Source organism: Rhincodon typus, chromosome 28 (assembly GCF_021869965.1).
Source record: "Rhincodon typus isolate 14 chromosome 28, sRhiTyp1.1, whole genome shotgun sequence".
NCBI lineage: Eukaryota > Metazoa > Chordata > Chondrichthyes > Orectolobiformes > Rhincodontidae > Rhincodon > Rhincodon typus.
The window spans coordinates 40,885,498-40,897,410 of record NC_063359.1 but is presented as its reverse complement, the minus strand read 5'-3'; the positions used below and the strand labels follow the sequence as shown (position 1 = coordinate 40,897,410).

The window sequence follows — 11,913 nt, the reverse complement described above, 5'->3', positions numbered from 1 at the left end:
AACCCATTAAACTTCTAATTGTGCTGTCAATTTGTTTAGATTATTCTGAATACTTATGTGCATTTGAAGTAAAGAGAAATTAATTTTGCCTCATGGCCTTTTGTTCCCTTTTGCCACTGTTTGTTTTACACTTATATATTCTGTCCCCTTCTGTGTCCCTGTGGGTATCATTTTCAAAATACTTACCCTGCAATGCTGCCTTTCCTTTTGATTTGTGAGCCCACATTTATCTCCTCCCAAACACTCCCCACCTCTAATTATACTTCTATTCCTCTCTCTTCCTACTCCTCTAATGCTGCCTGGCCTGCTATGTTCCTCCAACTCCACACTGTGTTCTCTCCTTCATTTGGTTTTGAAGTTATGTTGGAGCAGGACAGAACACTGGTTAGACTTCCCTTTTCATTAATGCATATTAGAGAGTCATGGTGTTTTTAAACACACAGATATTACTTCAGCCCATTTTTTTCTGTGCTGGTTATCAAGTACCCATCTATTGTAATCCCATGTTGCAGCACTTGGCCTGTAGCCTTGTATCAGAGATAGTAGGAAATACAGATGCTGGAGAATCTGAGATAACAAGGTGTAGAGCTGGATGAACACAGCAGGCCAAGCAGCATCAGAGGAGCAGGAAAGCTGACGTTTCGGGCCTAGACCCTTCTTCAGAAATGGGGGAGGGGAAGGGGTTTCTGAAATAAATAGGGAGAGAGGGGGAGGCAGATAGAAGATGGATAGAGGAGAAAATAGGTGGAGAGGAGACAGACAGGTCAAAGAGGTGGGGATGGAGCCAGTAAAGGTGAGTGTAGGTGGGGAGTTAGGGAGGAGGTAGGTCAGTCCAGGGAGGACGGACAGGTCAAGCGGGCGGGATGAGGCTAGTAGGTAGGAGATGGGGATGGGGCTTGAGGTGGGAGGAGGGGATAGGTGGGAGGAAGGACAGGTTAGGGAGGCAGGGACGAGCTGGGCTGGTTTTGGGATGCCGTACGGGGAGGGGAGATTTTTAAGCTTGTGAAGTCCACATTGATACCATTGGACTGCAGGGAGCAGCTCTCTACCTCCTCACCTACACTCACCTTTACTGGCTCCATCCCCACCTCTTTGACCTGTCTGTCTCCTCTCCACCTATCTTCTCCTGTATCCATCTTCTATCCACCTCCCCCTCTCTCCCTATTTATTTCAGAACCCCTTCCCCTCCCCCATTTCTGAAGAAGGGTCTAGGCCCGAAACGTCAGCCTTCCTGCTCCTCTGATGCTGCTTGGCCTGCTGTGTTCATCCAGCTCTACACCTTGTTATCTCTGTAGCCTTTGGTATATGAAACATTCATCTAAATAACCCCGGTGTTGTGGCCTCATGTCCTGGTGTGACTGTCTCCTGGCCTGGCATGTCTTCAGTCTGGCCCCCTGGCCTCTAGATGATTTCAGGGCAGTCTCTGGACGTTGAGACAAAGCCTGGCGTGATGTAGAGTCAAGGCTCAGTGCAGTCTAGAGGTTAGGTGCCAGTGTAGACTGAGATGGAAGCACCGTTATTCTGAGCTTGTTATTTCTTTAATTTCTCATTTGTTTCCCCTAAGAATTTGTACCATATCTAGAATGATGCTGTGAATGGTGACTTGTAAACTTTTCACAGTACTCTGTCAGGAAGGAGCAGTGCCACCAAACCATGCACCAGTAAACCTTCTGGGCGCAGTATTGAGTCCAACACCTTTTGATTGATTGATTGATTGATTGATTGATTGATTTACTTGTTACATTCTCTGTCACCTCCCCTCCCCCCAAATCCTGGAGGGGTGGCCTGCCCCTTTAACGGGACATCTCGCGACGCTTGGCTGACGTCACGCGGGAATTGGTGGGGTTATAGGTGATTCCCGGCAGCCACCGCGCTCTCTCTCCGCCATGGTGAGTTTCTTTGTCAGTGTCATCTGCTTCAGGCTATCGGCTGTAATCCGCCGCCATCCGCCTCCCTGTCCACTACACCGGCTCCTCACCGCCCCGGCCACTATCCTCCGTCACTCCTCTATTCCGGCGCGCTGCCATTTCCACCCCCGATGGCCTTTCCCGGTCCCGGGCGGAGGCTGTGGTCCGTCACCGGGGCTGAGGGGAAAGGGAGGATCGGTTTAACCGCTTCCCTAACCCTGCTACTTATATGAAGCTGGCCGTCAGGGGTGGTGGTGAGGGGCCGTGAGTCTGAACCTAACAATCGCCTGCATTTGTCCGGCGCCTGTGCCTACTGAGCGGAGTTTTTAAGGTTTTTTTTTTGTTTTGTTTGGGGGGTGGGGTGCGGTATAGAGAGTTCGGGTAGATGGCAGGGACTGGGATTGAGGTACAGCACAGGGTTTTATTTCTGGGACCGAGTATCATCGATTGGGCTGGCAACTGGATGTGAAGGATTAGGGCCGAATATCCAGTCGGGGTCTCTTGTGTAAATACTCAGTGTCCGCTTTACAGCAGAGAAGAAAAATCTCATTAATGTAATCCTTTCCTTGTGTCCTGTCGACGTCCATTGTGCTATAGAAATGCAGCCCAAATTCTTACAGGGCTCAACATGGTACATGCAGGAGCAATGTTTTCCCCTAAACTGAGCAGATCATTTAGAACAGGAGCTGTAGTCTCGGACTATGGTGCAAACTGTTTAGGGCTGAGGTAATAGTGAAACTTTTGAATTCTGTACCTCCAGAGGGCTGTGGTGCCTCCATCACCAATCTCTGGATTCCTGGATGATAAAGATATCGAAGGGTAGAATACAGCATCAGTCAGGATCTCCTTTTAAGAGTGAAGTTGGCTAAAGGACCTGTCAGTGATATATTGGGTTCTGACTGCTGGATGCACTGGTAGGGAATTGACAAGTGGGGTGGAGGTGTCCAGGCTAACAGGGATTTAAATCCCACCTCTCCAGCTATTTGAATTTAAATTCAATTAATGAAATCTTGATTTGAAAGCTAATTGCACTAATTACCTTATTATTGTTACCTGTGGTTACTGGGTTTGGTCTATGACTCCAGAGATGCAATAAAGATGTTAATTCTTAACTTGGTTCCTGTAAATGAATACAAAGAATCTACTGGGGTTGGTAGGGGGGCATTGGTGAGGGATGTTGGAAATGGTGCTGAGAGGGGGTTGTGATGAAGCAGTGCTGTGGCCTCATTAAACTGTGATTTCTGCTGTTTCAGCCGAAAGGAAAGAAAGCCAAGGGCAAGAAGGTGGCCCCACCTCCTTCTGTTGTCAGGAAGCATGAGGTTAAAAAGGTCGTGAATCCTTTGTTTGAGAAGAGACCCAAAAATTTTGGAATCGGTGAGTTCAAGGATCGATTCAGCATCTTAACTGTTTGCGGTGAGGCGGTGAAAGGAGACTGCGCTGGTTTGTCTTGTAAAGTGGCCCTTCATATGGTGAGATGTGAGCTGCTGTATCTTGGAGTCCCTCATTGAGTTTGTAAAGTCTTGCTAAGCCTTTATAAAGGAGCACTGATGTAAGCTAACGGCCTTGAGACTGCGGATGTTATGCGTCAAAACAAAATTGCTGTCAGCCCAATAGCTTCAGTTGAAAAGCATAGGGTTTGGCAGCAAACATTACAGATGTTCAAAATGATGCATTATGAATATGTAGTACTCTGGAATTTAGCAAAGTGTGGCACCCCCTCCTAAGTGTATTTTTTTTTTTCCTGTAGGTCAGGATATCCAACCCAAGAGGGACCTGACCCGATTTGTAAAATGGCCTCGATATGTGAGACTTCAGCGTCAAAGGGCCATTCTGTACAAGCGCCTGAAGGTGCCTCCGGCAATTAACCAGTTCACTCAAGCCCTGGACAGGCAGACAGGTGAGTCTCAAATAACTGTGAATGGGATTTGTGGCATGTTGTTGAAGGTAATCCTGGTTGGTGTGAATTCTCCCACTATATCCTGGATCCGGAGATTCCAGTTGTAGTGAGCTCTGTTTACTTCTGGGGCATGGAGTTATTAGAGCTTAAAGTTCCTTCTGCCTATGAAGTTTGCATGGGGCTGTGTGAGAGCTTACTGAATTTGTGTTCTGGAGTGTGCATATGATGTGAACAGAATATTTGCTATCTGACAGTAACGGATGACATTGTCCACCAAGATCGCTGATGCACTCCAGATTCCTGACACTGTGGGGTGCGTATTTTGTGTTGCAGTCTGAAGTAACACTGCCTGTTTTCTTCACAGCCACCCAACTCTTCAAACTGGCCCATAAATACAGGCCTGAGACCAAGCCGGAGAAGAAGCAGCGGCTGTTAGTCCGAGCCCAGCACAAAGCAGCTGGGAAGGCTGACGCTCCAACAAAGAGGCCAGCAGTTCTCCGAGCAGGTGAGTGCATTTCAAATTTAGTCTGCCTGTGGTTAAGCCTTCTGTCTGAGAGCAGTTTTGTTGGCCTTTGTGTACTGACTACCCTACCATGAGCTGTGATCCCCCTCTGGATTCCAGGGACAGGGAGTGGCTGAATCAGACTGACTTTGCTTCAGAGGCTGGGCAGCTGGTTATAGTTGGGTTGCATCACTGATTGTGTCCCTTTCTGCTGTCAGGTGTGAACACTGTCACCACTCTGGTGGAGAGCAAGAAAGCTCAGCTGGTGATTGTCGCACATGATGTAGATCCCATTGAGGTAAGAATGCAAAGATACGCAGCATGAGCCTAAGCTGCAATACTGCAGAGGATTCTGTCGAGCAATAGCTATGGTCATCTCTCCCATGGGCATGGACTGCCTACCTCTTGCTCTGTCCTCCAGCACACACATCTCATTTCTCACCTTTCTGGAACTGAAAATGGGCCACATGGAGCGAGGATGAAGACTGCTTTGACCACGACCAGGCATTTGTTTATTCCCTCCTTCCCCTAACTCACCCTCCACTTTATCCCTTGGCCTCAGTGATGTTGCAATGATGTTTGTGAATTTCTTCACCTGAAGCTCAACATGTAGAGCAAGTAAACGAGCTTTTTAACCCTGAGCAATATTCACTGCTGCTGCCAGGACTTGGTTCAAGAACTACTGTTGCCACTCCCCCTGCAACTACCAGGGTGTGTTTGCGTATTGCTTCTAGTTAATGTGACATCCCCACCCATTCCAATTTGCACTTCATGGTTAAACAACAGAATACAGTTTGGGCAGCTCCTCTGAAGGAGCAATTCACCTGCTTTTTCCCTGAGTGAAGGTGTTTTTTCCTCTCGTTCCTTTGCTGCTTTTGTCAATCTCCATAAATCTCCTCCATCCTGGATCTTGATCCTGTGATGGGAACAATTTCCATCTACCCTGTCCATACCACTTCTGTCTTATAGAATCATACAGGATGGAAACAGACCCTTTGGTCCAACTTGTCCATGCCAACCAAGTTTCACAAACTAGCCTAGTCCCATTTGCCTGCGTTTGGCCCATAATCCCTCAACACTTCCTATTCATGTACCTGTCCCAATGTCTCTCAAATGTTCTAATGACCTGCATTCACCACTTCCTCTGGCAGTTCATTCCATGTGAACCATTCTGTATTTTAAAAGGTTGTCCCTAATGTCTTTTAAATCTTTCACCTTAAAAATATGTCCTTTAGGCTTGAACTCACCACCCTCTCCCAGTGCTTTCAAATCTCTAACTCCAGTTACTCATCCCTTGTACCATTCATGTGAATCTTTTCCACACCCTCTCCAACATATACCCAGGTCCCTCTCCCTGCACCCAGCTTACAACTGTACTACTTGATATCTCTATTCTCCCTACCAAAACAAATCACTTAATACTTTGCTTTAAATTTCACTAGCCATGGGTCACTCATTCTTCCAACTGTCTGTATTCTGTATTCTATCCTCTTCACAGTTGACAATACTTAAGTTTTATTCCATCTACAGATTTTGGAACTGCTCTGTACACCATGGTTAAAGGCATTAATGTGATAATAGCTGGGGTGTTAACAAGCCTGAGGAGCTCTTCTAGAAAACTGTACTACAGGCTAAAAGACAGTTGTTCACCATTTTGCCTCTTGTTACTGTCTCATTCCTGAAGTTCCAGTCTAAAACCGCATTGCCTCCCTATCTTAGTACCCTCCATTGAGATTGTTTCATACCACCCTTTGGTAATCTGTCCTAAAGGATGGTGTCTCATTGTCTGTTTTTTTTTCCTCACTTTTCTGGCCTGAAGCAGTTAAATGGTAGACTGATGCTGTAGTAAAAGTACAGGTTTTTATTGATTTCCTGTTTTGTTACCTCCCTTAGCTGGTTGTGTTCCTGCCTGCTCTCTGCCGGAAGATGGGGGTTCCTTACTGCATTGTCAAAGGCAAAGCCAGACTTGGGCGTCTGGTGCACCGAAAAACTGCCACCTGCCTTGCCCTGGCTCAGATCAACCCGTGAGTATCCTGTTTGCAGTCTGTGGGATAGGTAGGATACAGCTACACAAAGCTGTCCTTTGTCCTGGCTGATGTGATGAGAAGGGGAAGTTGGTGAATGTAGGTTGCAGCATGGCCTTAGTCCCAATTGGCAATGATTACAGCCTATTTGGACTCTGCATCTGGGGAGTAATGGTGTGGTTGTGGCTGTCCAGCCTTATCTCTGCTCATTAACATGTCTGTTACACTCAGCAACAGGCTGCAGCTCTACTTGTCTGGGAGTTTCCTTTGAGTTGAACTAAATCTGCGATGATGTCAAATGAATTTCTTCACCTGAATGATCATGTGGCATTTTGAGCTTTTTAACCCTGAGCAGTTGGTTTGCCTGAAGGCTGGTTCCTGATGTCTTGTATGTACAGCGAGTAATAATGCTTTTGTTGTTGTTTTTTGTAGTGAGGATAAGGGAGCAATGGCCAAACTAATTGAGGCTGTGCGGACTAACTACAACGAGCGATTTGATGAGGTATGATCCTGTTAACGTGAAGTTGTATTCCCATTTGTCAATGCAAGGCTAAACTTTTAAGATGGGGTTGGTTGAAAGACTACAGCAGTGTCACCTGTAACATACCGAGGGAGGTGTTCCAAATGTGCAGAGAATGTAGATACCGATTCAGGTCCTTGGCAAGAGATGCCTTTGGTATGTTTGCTGGAACATGGAACTTCCAGGTAAATCCTCTCTGGTTTGGGGAAAGAGTGTTTAGCAGATTGTCTTATCTTTCCCCTGAAACCAGGGGAAGCAGCAGTTAAGAGATCTTTTATTTTCATCCAGTGAGATGGGATGGAGTTGACAGCTTGATCTGTGTGCAGGAACTGCTGATACTAGGGGACTGTAGGTTTTTGATCACAGCCATTTTCCCTCTTCTTTTTCAGATCCGCCGACACTGGGGCGGTGGCATTCTGGGGCCCAAATCTGTGGCTCGGATTGCGAAGCTGGAGAAGGCCAAGGCTAAAGAACTGGCAACCAAACTGGGCTAACTCCAGGCCCACTCAGCTCGTTGTGTATATAAGGAACAGTAAAACTGATTATTTAAAAAAAAAAAAGCCTCATTAATCTCTTCTCATACTGGAAATAAAGTTGCCATTACAGTGTATTAAATAGGAAAAGGTGGCAAAATGGCAGGAAGGAATATGCTTGAGATGAAGTAATGGGATTTTAAAATTTAATTTGTGGGGTTTGGGCCTTGCTGGCTGACCCAGTGACCGTGAAGGAAGTGATTTATATTCCAAGTCAGGATGGTGAGTGGCTTCGAGGGGAACTTGCAGGTGGTGGTGTTCCCATATGTCTGCTGTCCTCCTAGACTGAAGTAGTCATGGGCTTGGAAGGTGCTGTCTAAGGATCTTTGATTTGCTGCATTGCATCTTATAGGTGGTGCAGACCCACTGCCAGTTGAGTGGGTTGCTTTGTCCTGGATGGTGGGATGGTAAGAACTGCTGATGCTGGAGCCAGAGATAAGTGTGGAGCTTTAGGAACACAGCAGGCCAGGCAGCAGCAGAGGAGCAGGAAAACTGATGTTTTGTATCTGGTCATCAATTTGCCTGCTGTGTTCCTCCAGCTCCATACTGTTATCTTGTGACCTGGATAGTGTCAAGCTTCTTTAATTTGTACAATAATCAATGAACAATGTTCACCATTCATTACTCTTCAGATACTCTCCAAATGCAACAAGATCTGGACAATATCCAGGCTTGGGCTGACAAGTAACAGTCACACCACACAAATGCCAGGCTATGACCATCTAACCACTGCATTTAATGGTGTTACCATCACTGAATCCCTACCTTTTAAGTGGGGGTTATCATTGATCAGAAACTCATTTGGACTCACAACAAACAATGGCTACAAGAGCAGGCCAGAAGCTAGGAATACTGCAGCTAGTAACTCCCTAAAGCCTGCCTGCTATCTAAAAGGCACAAGTCAGAAGTGTGATGGAATGCTTCCAATTGCTTGGATGAGTGCTGCCCCAACAATACTTCACCTGCTTGACACCATCCAGGGCAAAGCAGCCCAATTTGCTTGGCACTACATCCACAATCCATTAGTGGCAGTAGTGTGTACTATCTACAAGATGCACTATGAAAACTCAAAAGATCCTCAGCACCTTCCAAACTCCTAACCCACTTCAATCTAGAAGGACAAGGGCAGCAAATACACGGACACCAGCCGTACCTACATTTCCACAAAATGAATTTAAAAACGTCCCTATTTCTGACTTTATGACAGAGGGAAAGATGTTGAGGCAGCTGAAGAGGGTTGGGTGTAGGATACTACCCTGGGGAACTTTTTCTACAATTCATTTGCAGGATAATGGTATTGCTGGCCAGGCCAGTGTGTATTGCCTGGAGGGCAGTTAAGAGTCAACCACATTGCTGTGAATTGCATGTAGGCCAGATTTGTTAAGGATGGCAGATTTCATTCCTTGAAGGATATTGGTGAATGACTAGGTTCACAGTCATTGTTAGATTCTTCATTCCAGATTCCTGCCATGACAGGATATGGATCTGGGTACCCAGAATATAATCTCGACACCCAGATAAATGGTCCAGCACTGCTAGACCGTTGTACCCATCCTGCAGAGATCAACAACCAACAACCATCTTTTATAGTATGACTCCAACCAGTGGAGAGCTTGCACCCAATTCTAGTTTTGTTAGGGCTCCTTAATATCATGGGCTGTCACCTGACCTCTAGAATTCAGCTCTTTTGTTCAAGTTTGAACCGAGGCTGAGTGGCCCTGGTAGAACCCAAACTGGGCATCACTGAGCAGGTTATCGATAGCGTTGTCGATAATACTTTCCATCACTTATGATTGAGATGGGATGGGACAGTAACTGGCCAGGTTGTATTTGTCTTGCTTTTTACATACAGGACATACCTGGGCAATTTTCTACATTGTCAAGTAGATGCCAGTGTGGTGACTGTATTGAAACACTGGTTAGGGGTGTGACAAGTTCTGGACCACAGAGTCTTCAGTACTGTAGCTGCAATGTTGTCAGGGCCTGTAGCCTTTGCAGCATCCCATGCCTCACAAACATTTCTTGATAGCACTGAGTGAATCAAATTTGCTGAAGACTAGAATCTGATGCTGGGGAGGCCAAGATGGATTGTCTACTCAGCACTTTTGGGTGAAGACTGTTGCGAATGCATCAGCCTTATCTTTTGCACCAATGAGGATGGGTATATTTGAAGAGACTCCTCCAGTGAATGGCTCATTGAGAGTATAAATACAGGTGCAGACTAGTTTGTGCTGTGTGCTCTATAATAAATTGACTTGGAGACACTTTTGAATTGTGAATTTATAACATCATTTACACAAGCAGGGAATTGATTTCCAAGGAGGATCTGCTGACAGGTAACTAGACAGCCGCTTTCCGTACAAACTTCTGGAACCACATATAGGAGGTTGCTGCACACAGCCCATACCTAACAAAATAAAAATACAAAACTATTAACATAAACAGTAAAACTCATACCTAAAATCTGAGAAGTTTTGACCTTCATGTAAGATTGGTTGGGGTCTTGTTTTCTGGCAGACAGGGAACCAGAAAAAAATTTAAAAGTGAAGAGGTGTGACAGGTTTGACAAATATTTCCAATGTGTATACAAATACACCTGGGCTATTAATGAACCTGTTACTGTTTGGGAATTAAATAGTGACAATGGGCAAAACTCCACAGATGGAAGATTAATGGATGAAAATGCAGTTTGGGAAGAATCAGTGTTTACATGGAGTACAGCCCAGAGGGAACAGAGTGTCGTGTGTGGAACAGAGTGTCGTGTGTGAAACAGCATGCAGCTGCAGTAAGTAATTGAGGCAAATGGATTTTTTTTTGGCTTTCATTTTGCCACCGGCCTTGAAAAGCTTTGTTACAACTGTGTAATGTGGGATATTCTGGCAGTGGACGTGGTTTTAAAGAGATTCACTAGGCTGACTCCTGGGATGAAAGGAATGACTGAACAGGCTAGGCTTGTATTCATATACAGTCATGAGTGAGGGGTGAAAGATTAAGATGGTGAAGGAGCCTGACATGAAGTTTCTAGTAGCGGGTCTTGAACTAGGCAACAGACAGGTTTAAATGTTTCCCCCCTTTTCTGTAGCTGAGACACTAAGGACTTTCTTCTGAGGGCAATGAATGTCTGATATTCTCTACCCCAGAGAGTTATGGAGGCTAGAGTGCTCACTGTGCATTTAAAGAGGTAGATAGATTTTGAAAATATTGGGGACTTGGTTTATGAGGAGCAGATCAGTGACTGTCTTACAGTATGGTCTACCTCTGCTATTTTGTATCAGAAATAACAGTTGCCCAGTGATCTTACCAGGTTAGGATGTACTGCAGGTGCTCATTCCTCAGGGTTACTCTTGTCTGCCCACCAATTGGACCTCCAGGGACTGTGCTGTCTGTAAGACATGGCATTAGAATCAGCTCAAATTTCAAGGCAGCTGGCCCAGATCAAAACCATGTCAAAGACAGCAGGCTTGTAGTTCAGAGAGCATCAAAGCACTAGAACCCCAAGAGCAGTCCATTTCCCATTGTACATCTCAAAGCGAACTTGAATTGTAATAAAAGGAAGTACAGCTTTATACAATTAGGAAAGTCTAAAAGGTAAATCACAGTGATAGGTGAAGGTCATATTTAAAAAACACTTGGTTCATTTCTGGCAGAATTGAATTGAAAGTGGAGAAGTTAAACTTGTAAAAAGCCTTTGTATAGATCTCACTTGAATAATGTGTATAGGTATTAGGGTAAAACTGCAAATATTATCCAGAATAATGCCAGAAACATGAGATTATAATTATGGACAGGAGAAGGCTGAAGGTAACCTGTACAAGGTTTGACACAATCGAAGTAGATTTGATGTTACAATTTTGGGAGACACTACAACTGACAGCTACATGCACGAGAGAGAATAAATGCAGTAAAGAGTTTGGGAGAAGCCTAATTCTCACAGCATGCAGAGGATGTGAAATGTATTATCACAATGAGTGGTTAGCATGAACAGCTTAGCTGTGTACAAGCTATGCTGGAGTAATTACTGTCAGGATGAGAGACCAAAGGGGTAGCACAGCTGAGTTCACTCTGGTTACACCTGATGGGTACCATCCAGTTGGGACCAAGACCACTTAGTGTGAGAGGCTGCTCACAGAAACTCAGGTCAATTACACACTCATCCAGCGTATGGGGTTAACGTGGGCTTCAGTAACACGTTCAGCAGTGAATTTACTGGCTGAGCTGTGCAGAGGGTGAGGGGACTTAGGAGACAGCTGGGTGCTGGCTTTGTGCAGAAGTTACACTGAGCTAGCCCATTCCCGCACTGACACTTCAGTGTATAAAAGTACACCCACAGCCACCTCCCACAAACAATGATTCAGAAATTACCACATCATCTGATTTTGAGATATTGGCAGAAGTTCAGATGTTGTCATGACTCTTCATAAATGGCTTTGGGATTTTTTATGTGCAGCAGAAGGAAAGATTATCCCCTCTCAGATAAACCCTCCGACAGTGCGGCCCTCCCTCAGCACTGACCCTGCGACAGTGCGGCCC

At 45.4% G+C, this 11,913-nt stretch overlaps 2 protein-coding genes and 3 non-coding genes across 5 annotated transcripts in view; 4 read left to right on the top strand and 1 right to left on the bottom strand.

Annotated features, from left to right (window-relative positions):
- The first annotated feature begins 1,786 nt into the window (after positions 1-1,786).
- On the top strand, positions 1,787-7,410 carry rpl7a (ribosomal protein L7a). The gene is made up of 8 exons (XM_020521113.2): positions 1,787-1,889; positions 3,161-3,281; positions 3,655-3,804; positions 4,169-4,309; positions 4,525-4,604; positions 6,200-6,330; positions 6,763-6,832; positions 7,240-7,410. The coding sequence occupies exons 1-8, from the start codon at positions 1,887-1,889 to the stop codon at positions 7,342-7,344; spliced, it is 801 nt and encodes a 266-aa protein (XP_020376702.1). The 5' UTR covers positions 1,787-1,886; the 3' UTR covers positions 7,345-7,410.
- On the top strand, positions 4,022-4,094 carry LOC125486416. Its single transcript, XR_007265091.1, has one exon. It is a non-coding gene; the product is annotated as a small nucleolar RNA SNORD24 (small nucleolar RNA).
- Positions 4,874-4,952, top strand: LOC125486414. Its single transcript, XR_007265089.1, has one exon. It is a non-coding gene; the product is annotated as a small nucleolar RNA SNORD36 (small nucleolar RNA).
- Positions 6,614-6,686, top strand: LOC125486415. Its single transcript, XR_007265090.1, has one exon. It is a non-coding gene; the product is annotated as a small nucleolar RNA SNORD36 (small nucleolar RNA).
- A 2,238-nt stretch (positions 7,411-9,648) lies between the features above and the next one.
- The window catches only part of LOC109921069 (surfeit locus protein 1), a 26,299-nt gene continuing 24,034 nt past the window's right edge, over positions 9,649-11,913 (bottom strand). The window contains exons 6-7 of the mRNA XM_048613421.1: positions 10,685-10,766; positions 9,649-9,790 (exon numbers count right to left, since the gene is read on the bottom strand). Of these exons, the coding sequence (XP_048469378.1) occupies positions 9,724-9,790; positions 10,685-10,766 (149 nt within the window). The 3' untranslated portion in view covers positions 9,649-9,723. The remainder of the gene's footprint in view (positions 9,791-10,684; positions 10,767-11,913) is intronic.

Coding starts and splice junctions, on each gene's coding strand:
- rpl7a (XM_020521113.2), top strand. Junction 4,310..4,524: donor GCCAGCAGTTCTCCGAGCAG/GTGAGTGCATTT, acceptor TTCTGCTGTCAG/GTGTGAACACTGTCACCACT. Junction 4,605..6,199: donor ATGATGTAGATCCCATTGAG/GTAAGAATGCAA, acceptor TACCTCCCTTAG/CTGGTTGTGTTCCTGCCTGC.